The sequence below is a fragment of the Balaenoptera physalus genome, assembly GCF_965194825.1.
Source record: "Balaenoptera physalus genome assembly, chromosome: 6".
NCBI lineage: Eukaryota > Metazoa > Chordata > Mammalia > Artiodactyla > Balaenopteridae > Balaenoptera > Balaenoptera physalus.
The window spans coordinates 80,496,260-80,513,562 of NC_138885.1; the positions used below are offsets into that span (position 1 = coordinate 80,496,260).

Consider the following 17,303-nt stretch of genomic DNA (forward strand, 5'->3'; position numbering starts at 1 on the left):
CACACACACACACACACACACACACAATAATGCCCAAACGGAATCAGTCATATATAGTAATTTAAGAGGTCTTGTTTGTTTTTGTAAGTTTGCCTAATACTATCATTGGCCGATTACTTTAACTGTAACAAATTTAAAACATATTACATTTTCAATGATAATTACCTCTTGATTGTGAGAAAGAAGTTGATGCTTAAATGCACTGATACATTTTTCTGTAGTTTCTAAATTTCCTACAGTGAACATACATTACTATTAAAATACAAATGTTTATTCATAAGTAAACAGAAAAATTTTGTTGCAGATTTTCAAAGCACAGACACACAATTGTGCAAGACACACACTTGGACTTATGTAAGGTCTAATGCCTGATCTTTCAAAAAAAGTATGTGCTGAAAAGAATGTTGTCTATTGGAGACTCTGAAGATATATAATTGATAAAATCTTGAATACTTGAAGTAAGAAAAAGAGCACCCACCATTATCACTGGCCTCGGAACACATAACTCTTTCTTTTGCTCTTTTGCCACACTGAAAAATAACACTTAGAATATACATGTATACAGCAAAAACAGTCTGATACATTATACTCTCTTCTCATAATTGTTATTTTTTTTCTGCCACATGGAGGAGCTAAGACATAAAGTTGCTAAAACATAAAAGCAATGACTTTTACCCAGTTGAAAGTGTTCAACATACCCATGTCCCATTTTCTAAGAGGTTGTAAAACAAATTTTCTATATTTTTTATTTAGGTAAATTTCATAACAGAAAAGAGAATTTTTGAGATTAACTTCTTTTATTCAGCATAATTCCCTTAAGAGCCATCCAAGTTGTGTGTGTAACAATAGTCCACTTATGTTTATTGCTGAGTAGTGTTCCATGGTATGGATGTACCACAGTTTGTTTAACCATCCACCCACTGAAGGATATTTGGGTTGTTTCTGACATTTGACTAGTACAAATAGATCCATTGTGAACATCAATGCAAAAATATTTACAGGAATATAAGTTTTCATCTATCTGGGATAAATACCAAAAAGTACAGTTGCTGTACCTTAGGGTAAGTGCATATTTAGTCTTCAGAGAAACTACCAAACTATTTTCCAGTGTAGCTGTAATATTTTACATTCCCACCAACAGCAGCATTCTATAATTTTATTTGCTCATCTGATAACCCTGATTACTAATATTAAGGATCTAACTTTCTTGATTCTCCTTGCCGTTTCACCGAACATTTAACTTATTTCTGTTGGCAGCATTCTTCTCTTTCATCTCCCTCTGCAGCATGGCAGCTACCTGGGGACCCGTGGTTCTGGCACTCCTCCGTCCTTCCACTGAGACCTCAGTGCCAGGGTCTCCCTAATCCACACCTTTTACCCAGAATTCTCCTTCCCCAAGCACTACTTTGTATACCCAGCTGTTGAGTCTGCTACTCTAACTGACACATCAAAGGAATTTAGACTCAATATGTTTGAGTATCTTTCATTTCTTCCTTTCATTCAGGTTGCTGTTAAAATGTCACCTTTTTAGAGAGGACTTCCCTGATCACTCGATCTTAAATATTACACTCTGCCCAATCTATGTTACTATTTGTGTTATTTTTACTTATGCCATCTAAGATATATTAGAAATATGTTTGTGATCTAGACATAAACATAGAAATATATAGATACATACATACATACATACATGCGCACATACACAGGTGTGCTCCCTGGGATATAAACTACACTAGAACAGGGACATTTTCCCCCTGCTATATACCCAGCACTTAGTAAATGCTTGACTCATAGTAAATACTCTCTTTTTTTTTTTTAAGGAATAAATGAGTGTGTGCAACTGTAACTTGTTATCACTTGGGGACTTAATTCAATTTTTATTTTATCAAAGTTATCCATGTCCATTTTAAACAAATATTTCCCCAAGGCTTATAATGAAAAAGCAAAATGTTCCTCAGCTCTTTTCCCAAGTGTCACTCACTGAAGTAACCATTTTCGACTCGTTATTTTCTTCTTTATTTCTGGATAACCTGCTACACTGCTGTGCCTTGATTTGTCATATATGTAGTGGTTAACACCCTCTGTCACTGCCCCACCCCCTTGATTCCTGTGTTCCATTTCTTCCTCTGCTTTGTTTTACATACTCCCCTCTTTTCCTATGAAGAATTGGGGCATGGGAGTTTAAATTTTTAGTCCCTTTCATATCTCAGTATGTATTTTTTTCTCTCCTTGTAATCTGTAAACTTGGCTCTAAATCTTTTTTTTCCTTAGAATTTGAAGTTATTTTTCTATTTTTCTACACCAGTCATTAGCTAAGGAATATTGTGATATGGGGCAAAGCAAAAAACTTCCAGGTGTCTCCAGCTCTCTGTACTGGCAAAGTGACCTCATTGCCCAAAGGAAATCCTTTGAAGGTCTTGTGTGTGAGCCATTACCAGCAAAGCACTGGGAAGCTGGAGGATGGATCCCAGCCCTGATAAAGAAGATCTAAGGAGAGTTGAGCAGGCACCAACAATATCTACTGAATTCTAGTGTCTTCCCCAAACAATCATTAAATAAAGAAGTGACAATCCCTCATAATTATAAAGCACTTTGCAGTTTACAGGGTTTTTGTGTGTGTGTTTTCTTTTCTTATCTCTTACTGCAGTTGATCTTCAGAGCAATTTTGTAAGGCGAGAAGAACAATATTATTATCCTTATTTTTCAAGAATCAAATAAGACAGAGATTAAGTGACCTTTCAGTATCTTCAGATTCTAAGCCTAGAGTTTATTCCAGCATGCTGCATCATATTCAAGGGTCTTATAAATATTTTATATAGACATGGAATGCATACAAATATGAACTATTTAATCTAAGTATCATGACTTTTATAACTTAAAAATACAAGAACTATTATAAGGAATAATCTGCTTTTCAGTTTTAAAATTATTTCCATTCAGTTCATCCAACATTACATAGAAAAAAAGGGTTAAGTGGCAAGCTTCATATTGGAAGTCTTTAAAGCTTAGTTCCCACAATCATTCAAGGCTTCTCCCTGTGTTTCATTACTCAGATGGTTTAATTAAAGCCACTGTGAAAGAAACATATTAAAATGTTCCTGGAGCACTGCAAGAGGTTGATTCATTTAGAATGTACTTGGAGTTCTTCCATAATTTTCCCATATGGGCCTATTTACGTATAACCACTATGACTCATGACATTACTGCCAAAGTATGAATATTTTCCATAAATATTTCTAGCAACTCTTGCAGTCTGTTATCGACACATCAGACGCTTCCTTCTTATACTTCAATAATCACTTAGCAATATAGTCTGCTTTTACCTTCCTGTTCTGCTAACACTAGACCACCACTAATGGGGAATCTCTCAGTGATAATTTCAGAGATGTTGAGAAGAGTTTACCCCATGGATTTACTCAGAACTAAATAGCTTCTATTGTGTTCGCTCCCCTCCTGTCACTTGAACCCTTTACTCTTTCTGCATGATCTATAACAGTGCTTTTCAAATCTGGTGGCACGTTAAAATCACCTCGGGAGCTTTAAAATGCACAGATGCCCTGGCTCTGCCCCAGCTAATTAAATCAGAGTCCCAGGCACTGGTCTAAGTTTAAAGCTCCCAAGTTACTGTATCATGAAGCCAAAGTTGAATACACTGTCCTGAAACAGAAGAAATGTGATGGGTCCATTGGTATCAGGAATCGATTTGGCTGTCTCACATATCTTAGTAGCAGGTTTTCAGTTCCTTTTTAGCTGAGAATTTCTCCATTAATTTTGGTCTTTATTTGCAGATCTGGTCAACCAATTTGAGGTCACAGAGGGACAAACCTAGTGCCTAATGATTTTACATCTAGACCAAGTTGCAGTTGTTTGGCATAGTTTGAATATATTAGAAAAAGAAACTGTTGTACCTTGTAGAATCTGAAAACTGAAACTTTTTTGCCTTAATGTTTCTGAGCTTCATGTTCTCTCCATGATCTCATTAGAAACAGGATCAGAAGTTATCTCCTATATTTTCAGCTCACCTTTTCTATCTACCTTCCACTATTCTCCTCAGCTGTTACTATTTTCTAAGTCTGTTCCTTAGATTTTAGTACAAGAAATCACTTGTGATGGTTTTAGAAATATAATTCCCTAGCCCTACCCTTATTAGATTGAGGAATCTGCATTGTTATGTTTTAACCTGCTCCCTAGGTAATTCTCATACAGGTAATACACAGAGCCCATTTTGAAAAACAAAACTCTCATTTCTTTAGTTGCTATTGTTATTTTTTTCAAGAATGAAAGAGAGGGATAAATTGGGAGATTGGGATTGACATATATATATGTCAATATATATAATACTGCTGTATATAAAATAGATAACTAATAAGAACCTGCTGTATAGCTCAGGGAACTCTACTCAATACTCTGTAATGGCCTATATGGGAAAAGAATCTAAAAAAACAAAGTGGATATATGTATGTGTATAACTGATTCAATTTGCTGTACACCTAAAACTAACACAACTATAGTTGTGTTACTAGCTGATTGTAAATCAACTATACTCCAATAAAAATTTTAAAATAAAGAATGAAAGAAGGAATTAAATGTAATTTTAAAAGATACCCTGACATTACTATTTTGCTCCCTTCCCTTCTGTGAGTTAACACATGAAAAAGGTTCTACTTAATTATTTGATGTAAAGTATATGCACATACGTACTCATGCATATGTCTATTTATATAAGAAGTGATGAATTCTTATCCCACCCTGGTGTTATGATGATTGATAGTATGTGACAAGAAAAAAAGTCTTTGGAAAATTATATATACCTAATGAATTTAATGATTATTTGCTATTTATATAGAAATAATCTGTAGAATAAAATATCCACATGTCAGTTCTAATTGGTCTTGAACATTTCATGATATTGGACTTCTGTTTAAGAGGTATTATATCTCTCCAGGATAGAGATTTTATTACAATGTGGTAATTATTGTGAAACTTTTTCTTTTTTGGGGGGATAGGTCAGGTTTTAACTAAAAACCTCCAGGGATATTTTAAAACTTAGTAAAATTGTAGAGCTTTTTTTTTAAAAATTTTTTGAATGTACTTTAGCTTATGGCTTTGATGAATGCTGTATACTGGGTATTTAAAAAGTGTGTATTTTTAAATTTTACATGCTGTACGAGTGTGCTAATTGGAAAACAAAGAAAAATGTTGATTTGACATTATAAACTGTATTAAACCACATTAATATCTCAAAATATACTATTGACAACATAAAAATTATATGCTTTAAATTTTCAGAAAATTTTTAATTGTTAATGTATTTTAAATTTGAGTTCAACTTTATTTCTCTGGGCCCAGTGAAATGTCTTTAATTTTCTTTCCAGTACAGATCTTCAAGTAAAGTATTTAGGAAATGTATGTTTTATAAAAACCTTGAAAAATAGGAATTGTATATGATTAAGTAATGTATTTATATTTCCATATAAAATAATATAAATTAGTAACTTCTGTTTAGGATTTGGACTTGAATTACTATCACATCATTCTATTATTCCATGATATATTTCAACATGACTTACTGATATATGATATAGTAAAGCCTGTCTCACAAGTGACCATTTTCAGTTTCTTGGCAGCACAGAAGTGGAGCAGCCCAAAGGAACAGAAGTTGTGAGAGATGCTGTAAGGAAGCTAAAGGTAGGGCAAGCCCTCCAGATAAGTGTCTAGTGTATTGAATTTATCTTCAGTCATCAGTAGACTGGTGGAAATTCAAAGCATGAATAGCTCTGTGACAGATATGGCTTCACCCTGGTAAAAATGGTCTGTTGAATGAATATCACTAGATCAAGGAAACATATTTAATGATGACTACGTACACATGATTATTTTTCTGGGTGTGGAACACTCTTTGTATTTTTCTAAGGTATAATTTTTCATACTCAACAAAAAAAATATAACGGCAATATTTTATGTGTTGACATTCCGTAGCTTGCCTTTACTTTGCAATGTGGACTTGTGCCGTAACTCAAAGACTAATAATGGCAGAACAACTGTCTCTAAAAGTTAGAATATCATATCCACCAGTTGAAAGTGTAGAATTAGACTTAATTACAAAGCAGCATTTTGCTGTGACACTGTATGTTAAAGACGTCCTAATGGACAAATCCACGAGGATCTGGCCATATCTATGAGCAGACCTGGGGAACTGGTGAGAGTAAGAGCAGAAAAGGACACTAAACAACTCCACGTACTCAGAATCAGCAAGTTTCCTGAGAAAATCTTAAGTAAGCTGCCATGCATCCTTCGCATGTTTTTCTAATTGCATCCCATCCCAAAAGACATTGTTCCCTCTGAGATACTAAGATTTGAAAAACTCCTTCAACAGAATTCTCATGTTTATCTCATTAAGAAAATTTAACATAGCACTATTTTGTTAACACACTTTACTGTTATTCTCTATGGTTGTTCTCAAAAATTTTTTTAGAAACAACCCTTCTCTGACTTTATTTAGAGTTCATCCAATTATTCCATAGGAGAGGTAGGCCTCTGTGCCAGGCAAAATCATAAACATTAAAAAGTATTACTTTGCTTTGAGAATGTCATATCAGGTGGAATCTAGAGTGTTTAAATTGAGAAAAAAATTGAAGTGAGTTGGCTTGCTTTCTGGGTAAAGAAATAAAAGGTAATATTTTAATCCATTTATTTTACCTGACTTTTCCTAATTTTTTTATATTTTAAAATATTTTATGTATTTTATATTTTACTTATTTTTAAAGAAATATACTAAAAGGTCCTAGATGATCTCACTCCCATTTGGAGAAAAAGGGGACCAGCCAACCATTTCTTTTAACTACTCATTAGGCAGTAATTTATACTTGTGCTTGTTTGGCAAATACTTTTAAGCACTAACAGAGAATTTAAAAAGTCTTACAATTTATGGACAACATTTAGAATAAGATTCTATTTAAATGTTCAAAATGTTGCACACTCTGGGTATGAATCCAACTTCACTACAACCAGGATGTTTTATAAAAGAATGGTGATATTTACACTTAATGTTTCTTTATAACTAGGAGGTTCTTTATTCAGTGAACCCAAATCCAAACCCCAAAAGATTCAATTACGTATTGACTATAACAAAGAGATATTCGAGATGAAATGCTTTCTAAAAAATGGCTAGTTTTTAATGTACTTTTGTGAAACTTTATTTTCAGTTCTTATGTAGTTTCCTATTTGGAAATGTACTATGTTAATAAAGGAATGTGGTTTACAATAAGATAAAAATCATGCAGTATAGTTTAAAAATTTATACTCAGTTGATAATAGCTTTTGTCTTTCAAGTATCTTCCAGAATTCTTAATCTAATAAGCAATCTTTTACTCTATTGATTGTAAAAAGTTTGTAGATCAGGAAAGTATATCTAAGGGTAATGATTCATGAACTAATGAAAATAAATAAAACAATGTTTTTTATTTACTTCTAAATTTTTTTTGTTTGTTTCTTTGTATCAAAGGGCAGATGCTACAACTCAAGAGTATATAAGAATATTTACATTTATTTTAAGAACTTAGACCCTGGCTCCTGTTTAATTCTGTTGTCATGTAGAGATGACCAGAAGATGGTGCTATGGCTCTACTAAAAAAAAAAAAAAAAAAAAAAGAAATTTGCTTATTAACCCTGTTTTGTGTACACATCCCCCATTTTAATTTCCTGCTTACTTTTCTTAAACATATGTATTCTGATTACTTTTTTATCCACTATAGTTCAGTATTATATTTTATTTGCCACATAAGGTAACATTTCATTTCTATTTAATAATTTTTCAAAAGTTTGCAATATTAATATATTGGCTTCTGACATTAAAGAAGAACTCAAAATTTATGACTAATACAAAATGATAGAAAACTTACAAGATTTTCAATAGTGTATTTTTTTATGCTTCTATGTTTAATGATGCCTAATTATTTTTCACGAAAAATTTTAAAACTTTGATTTATTTTATTGGGTACTATTTTTCTGTCATTTTGTGGAGAATTTATAGTTCATAAAGTTTTCTTAAATATTATAATTTTTATAAGTGTTTACTTTCAGAAATTCTATATTTGTCAAAACAGCTTATTTTCTATTTCTCAATCATGTTCAACAATTTCTATCTCTTAATCATGTTTTAGTCTACAATTTAAGAAAATTCCAAATTTTTCAAAAAGTGATAATTAAAAATCCCTTTTAACTTCTATATATTTAATATCATTGTTATTGTAAGGAATTTTATTTTTAATAGGGATTTATTTAGTTTTAGTACAACTAGTACAAATGTCAGAGGGCTCAATATATTTCATAAACAATCTGCTTGTGATATTTACATGTGGATGAATATTGGTATGTAGATCCAAAACTTCTTGATTTCTCTGGGAGATAACCAGGGAGCAGCATTCCTGGACCCCAATTTTAGAGGACAGACCCCTCACCCCAGCAGAGCTAACAAAATTACATGAAGCTACCTCAAGCCATGTGGCCTTGAAAATTACTGAAAAGTTCTGTTAAATGTAGGCCCAGCAGTTTCTCCACTTGACCTCACTCTCTCTGGGTAGCATAACACTCTGTTTTTGTCTTCATAACCAGTTATTTAATTAATGAAATACTTAAAGATCATTTTAATTGTAAACATACATGCATAGCTGGTATCCCTGTAAGAGTATCAGGAAAATTTTTAATTAAATCAACAATTTATAAGAACCACAAAAAGAATTTGAATTAATTCATTAATTTTTATTGCCTAATAATGTATATTCCATTAATAATATAGTTAGATTTCACTTTTTAAGTCCTTTGAGAAATGGATAGAAATTGTGTGATGATGATATTGAAACTCAGTAGTGCTCCCTTTAAAATTTCTTTAGCAGTTCTACTTACAAGTGGCATATATTTAACTAAGTACTTTATTTGTTTCAAGTAATACTTTATCCTTCCCCATCATTTTGTGGTGATAAAGGCTTGTTTTTGTTTATTCATTTGTTGTATCCAGATATCCTCCAGAATTCTTAGGCTTTACCACCTTTGAATATTCTTATTGGATTATTATATTCAAGTTTTACTGGTAGATCACTCTGTCTAGATGACCAAGAAGTAAATTTACTGAAGCAAAAATGGAAAAAAATTTGCAGAAAGGCTTTTCAAGCATTAACATTCAAGTAGTAAATAGGGAGAGAAAAGAATACAATGTGAGCATGAATGCATCTTCCAAATGTAAATTAGAAGTATTGTTTAACACAGTTGAGAGGTCTACAAGTAGGAAAAGAGACCTAGAGAAATCATGTTAACTGTAGATAGAATACAGTCATCTTAAACTAAAAAAAACAAAAAAACAAGAATGAAAATATTAAACTTTGTTTAAAATATTATAGATTGAACAAATATAACCTTAAGCTTAAATGTTTTGCAACATTTGTGCAACAGTCAAGGCCAATAACCAGTATCAACCTTGATAAACATGAAAATAGAACTGGAAGCTTTGTTTTTTTCTAATTCAGAAAATGTGCTGGGCAAAAGAAAAGAGTTATTAGTAGATAGCAAAACTAGGTTCTAGGCCTGATTGCTACAGATGGATTTTATGACCAAGGTAACTGACTTCTCTGAGACTTATTTTTCTCATCTTTGAAATGGGAGGATGGGATTGGATGATCCCTGAATCTTCTTGGAGCACAATTATTTCATCTTGATATGAAGCAGAAGAAAAGGTTTCACAAGCCATAGATCAGATATTTTATGTTTATTTTTCTTTTTCTTTGTCTCGTTCTCCTGTTTCCCCGCTCTCCCTCTCTCCCTCCTTGCTCCCCTCTTTGTTTATTCTACTTGTAGCCACTACTTCCTCCCCTTGTTCATTTTTTCCTTTTTTTTTCTGGCAGAAAAAACATAACAGATAAGTTTAATATTAGTGGTTGTTTTGTGACGGACTTTTTGGAAACTAAAAGAGGTCACAGGAATGGTTGTGTCCAGATGTGGAAAAGGCTTCAAGAGCTATTGCTCATTGTCTGTTTCTGGAAAGGAGCAGCACCCAGGAAGCCAGCTTAGACTGTGTCTGCAGCCAGCGATGGGACTGGCTTTGTTCAGATGTGTTCACGTAGATGGAAAGCAGCTGATTTATTTTGTCAGCCTCCATATGTGAAAACCCCCAAATTGCTTTGATTATACCCATACAGGAAGAAGATTATGAAGGGAAGAGAAACAAATTAATCCACTTTCTTTGGGAGAGAGCTGGGATAATTTTTAAAGGTCTGCACTGAAGCAAAACAAGTTTCTTAAAGACAAAAAAAGAAAATTCTCTGGCATGAATTAGTCACATTTATGTGCAGAATGTAAGACTGCTGAATACCGAGAAAAAAGCTGCCTGTATTTATAGAACAAGACAGACAGCAAACTAAAAAATTATTCCACCCAAAATGAAATAAAGCAAATGGAACCCTTCCCCTGTAACCCCCTCCCTGGGTATCAAGGCAGACACTTCAAGGCATTCTTATATGCATTAATTATATTATTCTCCATGGCAGTGCAAAATCATGAAAAGAGAAAGAGGCCTTTAAACACTCTCTGCTCTGGGACTGCACTATACCATGTGTATTCACATTAGAAAGAAATACACAATGCAAATAAATATGACACACAAAAGAGGACTGAAACCCCATCCCGCCTTACAGATACTCTGAGTCGTTAGGGTAATCCATATGCTAACAAAATGTTATACTAGGAAATAACTTCTTGAAGCCCTACAAGAGGGTTAATAAATACAATTTTTTTCAATAGCTCTCTTCTATTTCTTGAAAAGAAAGGTGGAGGGGGGTGCGGAGGGAGGAGAGAAGGAAAGTAGGGAGAGAATAGCATTGCCACATAAAAACAGGACTTTTTTTTTTTTTAATTCAAACAGAAAGTCACAAAAATTATAATCATCCTCATCAGTTCACTCAGTCCCATGTAATTATTTTTTTTTTCATCTTGATCTTTTGTTAGCACTTTTATGAGTTCATCAGATTTTCATTAGAGTTCTGAAAATGCTTATTCATTCAGTTCAGCAGTACAGTCAGTTACCAGAAACCTGTACTTGTCAGAGTCTTTTCCATGAATTCCTTGAAGATGAAACCCTTTTTTTTTTAAAATTATTTATTTATTTATTTATTTATGGCTGTGTTGGGTCTTTGTTTCTGTGTGAGGGCTTCCTCTAGTTGCGGCAATTGGGGGCCACTCTTCATCGCGGTGTGCGGGCCTCTCACTATTGCGGCCTCTCTTGTTGCGGAGCACAGGCTCCAGACGCGCAGGCTCAGTAGTTGTGGTTCACGGGCCTAGTTGCTCCGCGGCATGTGGGATCTTCCCAGACCAGGGCTCGAACCCGTGTCGCCTGCATCGGCGGGCAGACTCTCAACCACTGCGCCACCAGGGAAGCCTGAAACCCTTTTATAGGAACATATTTGCAAAAGCATCAGAGTACACCCAGAACTGTCTGTAAATGACAAAAGACTTAAAAATGACCACAGTTAAAGATTGGATGAAAGTTCATAATAATACAATTGACAAGGAAATTTAGTTATTTCTGAGATATACATTTTAAAGTAATAACTAGAATTATGACTTATAACATTATACCAGAACATATAAGATTTTTAGAAATTTCATGTAATGTCTGAAACATTTATTTAACATATTTCCATACAAATAACCCAATGAAAGTTTAGTATTAGTTGTTTTGTTTGTTTGTTTTTTTATACTGCAGGTTCTTATTAGTCATCAATTTTATACACATCAGTGTATACATGCCAATCCCAATCGCCCAATTCAGCACACCACCATCCCCACCCCACCGCAGTTTTCCCCCCCTTGGTGTCCATATGTCTGTTCTCTACATCTGTGTCTCAACTTCTGCCCTGCAAACCGGCTCATCTGTACCATTTTTCTAGAAAACCAGGACATTTAAATACTTCTAGACTGAGTCTAGTTCTGAGTGTTTTATCTGGGATAATTACTTCAATCCTTAGCTTCAGTTTGATTTCTAAATATTTGGGGGCCGTGTGGAGTTTATAAAAATACTTTATAATGGGCAATAATTTATTTAATGAAATTTCAACACTGAATATGAGCTCCAAATATATATTTGTTTCATTTTCTATAGAAACAGAATTACAGTTTTGTGAATAAATTTTCATTTGTAGTTTGCAAGACATATCAAGAAATCTGAAGGCCAGAAAATTCCGAAAGTTGAGTTGCAAATATCAATTTATGGAGTAAAAATTCTAGAACCCAAATCAAAGGTAAGGCTCATTTTTAAACATCGGAAGCACTCTACTCTTTAATTAATTGCAATTACACTCCTATTTTAATGAGTATTTTAAAATGTTTTACCAGTTGAAACTGTTTAGTTCTCAGTTAACTACAATTTAAAACTCTATAGGATTTATAGGGGAAAAAACAACATTTGGAATTGCTTTCTGAGTGGTTTGTTCTGCAGCCTATGTTTGGGATATAAAAATTTATATTAAAAGTGTATTCAACGGTATTTGGTCTTGTATTTAGGAATTTTTCTTCATAATCTTGAAGGAGATGTATGTAAGTGTGGTTCACTGAGTATGAAAGAAAACAAAAGCTGTATGTTGTTTATTGAAATGTCCTGGACCGACTGTTATTGCCTGTAGACATAATCAGTGTGTATTAGTTTACTAAGGCTGCCATAATAAAATACCACAGACCTGGTGGCTCAAACAGTAGAAATTTATTTCTCACAGTTCTGGATGCTGGAAATCGGAGATTAAGCTGACAGCAGCAGGCTTGGTTTCCTCTGAGTCTTCTCTCCTTGGCTTGCAAATGGCTTCCCTCTTGCTGCCTCTTCCCATGGTTGTCTGTGCACGCATACTCCTGTGTCTCTTTGTATGTCTTATTTCCTCTTCTAAGGACACCAGTCAGATTGGAGGAGGGTTGACTCTGATGACCTTATTTTAACTTAATCACCTCTTTCAAGCCCTATCTCCAAATACAGTCACATTCTAAGGTACGGGGAGTTAAGGCTTCAACATATAAATTTGGGGGGGGGAACATAATTCAGCCCATAACACAGTGTAAACTTAAGCTTCTTGTATTTGAGAGCTTTCCCCCTACAGATCCAATGGAAAAAAAATTGGAAAATATAATCTATTCTAGATTCACATTTATTAATATGTACTTATTGTGGATGTAATTGTTTTCACCTAAAATTCCTATGTTGAAGCCCAACCCGCAATGTGACTGTATTTGGAGATAGAGCCTTTAGGATAATTAGAGTTAAATGAGGTCATAATTGGACCTTAATCCAATAAGACTGGTGTCGTTATGATAAGAGAAAGAGACACCAGGGATGCGTGAGCACAGAAGGAAAGCCATGTGAGGACACAGCGAGAAGACAGCCATCTGTAAGCCAAGGGGAGAGGCTTCAGCAGAAACCAAACCTGCTGACACCTTGATCTTGGACTTTAAGCCTCCAGAACTGAGAAAATAAATATCTATTGTTGAAGCCACTCAGTCTGTGGTATTTTGTTATGGCAGCCCTAGAAAATAAACATAATACTTTATTCACAATGCCTCAGAATTATTATTTAGTAATTTCAATAAGACCATGAAAGTCAGTTTGTAATAACTGACTAACATTCAACTCCAATTATTTTACAAATATATATTATCAATGTTTTCTTTTAATGCTGTAGCATGCTTACTGACAAATTAATTCAATTTGAAAGCCCAAAGAAACCCTGGCCTGTAAACAGATGATGAAAATATTTTCACAGGTCCGCAGTTTTTACTAGTCCAGCATTTGTCACCAATCCCTTCAATCTGTGTGCATAACAACCCCTGACAATGTCTTACTATTCAAAACGTGGTTTGTGGGCCAGCAGTATCAGCATCACCTGGGAGCTTGTTAGAAATGTAAAACCACTGGTCCCATTCCAGACCTACTGAATCTGTAATTTAAGAAGAAACATAGTAATTGTTATATACACTAAAGTTGGAAGTGTTCTGGTGTAGTGCACAGGCTGCTAGGCTATGTGCAGTAGCCTTCACTTTCAAATTATGGTCCATGGAATATTTGCATCAAAAATAACTGAGACATTTGCAAAAGTAAGTCCCACATACTATCTTAGCCTACACAATCAGAATTGCCATGGAAATTTTGCATTTATAATATGTCTGAGGACAACCGGACAATGGAATGGATGCACCCACAGTTATTGTTCAATTCCAAAATAAGGAACAATCGCATTCTTTCAAACCTCTCAAGCCATGAATCTAAGACCTCCCTCAACTGTTCTAATTTCCTCCTAGTCTCCACACTCAATATTAAAAAAAAAACAAAGAATTGGAGACCACTTTTGTTATGGTTATCCCAAAGTAACTATTGCTGAGGTGGCTGAAAGCAGACAAAAGAAGTGATGAAAGGATAGTGGCAGGTCTGGTCTATTCAAGCTCATGTATATATATACAGTTTGCTGGGAAACAAGGCAGTTGAAATTATGGCTGAGATTAACTCATTAGGCAGATGGTAGTTACAAAAGAACAGTAGGCTAAGGAAGCAGTAAGTTATGGAGTGACAATATAGTCAAAAATGTAGCAACCAAAGTGTAGTCTTATATGCAATTAAAAAGAAAAACAATCCTAGTACTGTATTTCCTTTTTTAAACTAAGTGGATATATAGTGGCAAATGTCCAGGTAGAGCAAGTCATTTGTAGGCCATGTTCCTGTTTATTTCTTCTAAACCATATAGATCCCTTTTGGAATATATGTGTGTGTAATTAATTCAGTTTTTTACATGAATTTTAGGACTTGTCAAAGCACACCTTGAAATACGTAAGGCTGATAATACACTTTATGTATCATCTACATGTGTTCTTGTTTGTTTCTTTAATTTTTATTGTTTATTTTATTTTATTTATTTATTTATGGCTGTGTTGGGTCTTCGTTTCTGTGTGAGGGCTTTCTCTAATTGCGGCAAGTGGGGGCCACTCTTCATCGCGCTGCGCGGGCCTCTCACTATCGCGGCCTCTCATGTTGCGGAGCACAGGCTCCAGATGCGCAGGCTCAGCAATTACGGCCCACGGGCCCAGCCGCTCCACGGCATGTGGGATCTTCCCAGACCAGGGCTCGAAACCGTGTCCCCTACATTAGCAGGCAGATTCTCAACCACTGCGCCACCAGGGAAGCCCTCTTGTTCGTTTTGATTCAAGTCTACCCATGATATATCCTAAGCTATAAAAATTTCACCAATACCATAATCTATAAATTATAATCTACTAAACCATTCTCCTATTATTGAACATATAGAATGCTTCAAATTTTTCATTAATTAATACAAAATTTAAGTATTTAGAAAATACAAATATGATTAAATGCAGTATATAAAGAGAACATCGTTAGTGTTTAGAATCAGCAGTTTAATAATGGCATATCTTTACAAATCACAAAATATAGAGACTTAAGGATACTGCAAGATGACTAACACTGATTTAGTATGTGGTGTGTGTATGTGTGTATTTAAAAAGACACAGAGAAGCAGATCATAGGAAATGCATATGTAGCAAATGTTACCGGTTTGTGATTCTGGAGCCCACATAATAAGACTCCCATAATAATGAGTTTCCTGTTTTCAACCTGTCAACCGTATCATTATGTTCCCTAAACTTTTACTGTCAAATCTCTATGCCTCTCCCAACCTAAACCCCATTTACAAAACATCAGTGAGTTGGGATTCAACTCAATGTGATTAGCCAACTGACTTTTGTTCATGGTATTTCTTACCCAAATCAATAACACCAATGCTTTTCTTCCCTGTCCCAAAGTCTCAATTTCCTATATCTAATAGCTAGTTTTAAAGAGACCCAATTTAATTTTTTCCCAAAAAAGTAAGTTTTCCAAACTTTTAACCAGAAAGAAACGTCTCTATTTTCATCCTTGCCAGACTTGAAGAGTGATCTTAGAGTTTTAAAATCTTTGAAATGTCTTATAAATTCTATTATATTACATATGCATAGACAGCAACTGACCCTTTACTCATATATCACATGTGAATATAGAGTGCCTGACTGTTTACCTATTATAGAATATACTATTTTTTGAATCCATAAAAACATAGAGGTAATCTAAAAAATGGATTACCAGCTCTTCTGGGCATTAGTGCCCCTAGGAGGCTCCTGAGAATGCCGCTTGCTGGAGACCCCCTAGGCCTTTCAGATTCAGAATCTACAGAACAAGACTTAGTATCTATATTATAAAAAACAAGAAAACCTCCCCAGGTGACTCTGATACAGCCTGTTCACAGATATGCATTTAGGAACCACTATTTGAGGAGATGTGAGTGAATCAGAAAAAAATCTATCATATATTTTATTTGGGGTATAACCTGTAATTTAGGAAAAGAATAATTAAATATGATGGCCCTAAAATAAATTTATTTATAGTAAAATATACATATGTTTACTATACATTTATATAGTAAATATATTTATATATTTAAAAATTTATTCTTAACCAAACGGACTTGATAGAAAATAGACCATTTTTCTATACCATTTGGATGGATGAAAATGGAAGTGAAAAGCAATCTCAGTTGAATCCAATATCTTTCTTTCTGTGTCTTTTCCCCTTTTGCTTTTCTCACTTGTCCTCCAAATGGAGATTTTGCATTGCTGGAAAAAGGTGGTATAGGTGAATTGGGGATTTACTTATGTTTTGTTCCAACTCCAATAATATATCGTCAGTGTTAAAGGATAATTGTGTTCTCACTGTGCTTAATTGTATTCCTGAGTCTCTTTATCCTGTCTCACCAGAAATCAGTACTACATCATAAAGATGTATCACAGCAACAAAAATTCACAAAAGTAATAAAATTATAAGTTTCAGCACCCTGGTTTTCTTTTGTAGAAAGATACCTCTTGCCAGTCTAAACAGAACTTAAGATGATTCCCAACTGTCATAACCAAAGGCTTTCTGTGATCACATTGGTTGGTGAGTGAATGAGGGACTGCATAGGTTTCACCACCAGCTGTGTAAATGATGTGTTTTCATGTTAAATACTTGTAATTTCTCCTATAAATGGAAAAAAATGAATCCTTTTTCTATATTGTATAGCAATGATATGTCCTTTTTATGTTTAACATGATTATACAGTTAGTAAACTGGTGTAGACCTGCTATCAGTATTTGGGAGCTACAGTACAGCTGAAGGCCATCGTTTGACTGTATTAATAATAAAACAAAGATATGCCAGTGAGAAAAAGACTGGTCAATCAGGCAAAGTGTAGGAGAAG

The 17,303-nt window shown here is 34.2% G+C and overlaps 1 protein-coding gene and 1 long non-coding RNA gene across 11 annotated transcripts in view; one reads left to right on the forward strand and one right to left on the reverse strand.

Annotated features, from left to right (window-relative positions):
• GULP1 (GULP PTB domain containing engulfment adaptor 1) overlaps nt 1-17,303 on the forward strand; it is a 265,561-nt gene that overhangs the window by 199,249 nt on the left and 49,009 nt on the right. For all 10 annotated transcript variants that reach the window (XM_082466767.1, XM_082466768.1, XM_082466766.1 and 7 more), the window contains 2 exons: nt 5,617-5,688; nt 12,189-12,287. In XM_082466767.1, coding sequence (XP_082322893.1) covers nt 5,617-5,688; nt 12,189-12,287 — 171 coding nt within the window. The remainder of the gene's footprint in view (nt 1-5,616; nt 5,689-12,188; nt 12,288-17,303) is intronic.
• LOC309663227 overlaps nt 11,017-17,303 on the reverse strand; it is a 161,788-nt gene continuing 155,501 nt past the window's right edge. The window contains exon 2 of the long non-coding RNA XR_014265156.1: nt 11,017-11,096. This is a non-coding gene — a long non-coding RNA (uncharacterized lncRNA). The remainder of the gene's footprint in view (nt 11,097-17,303) is intronic.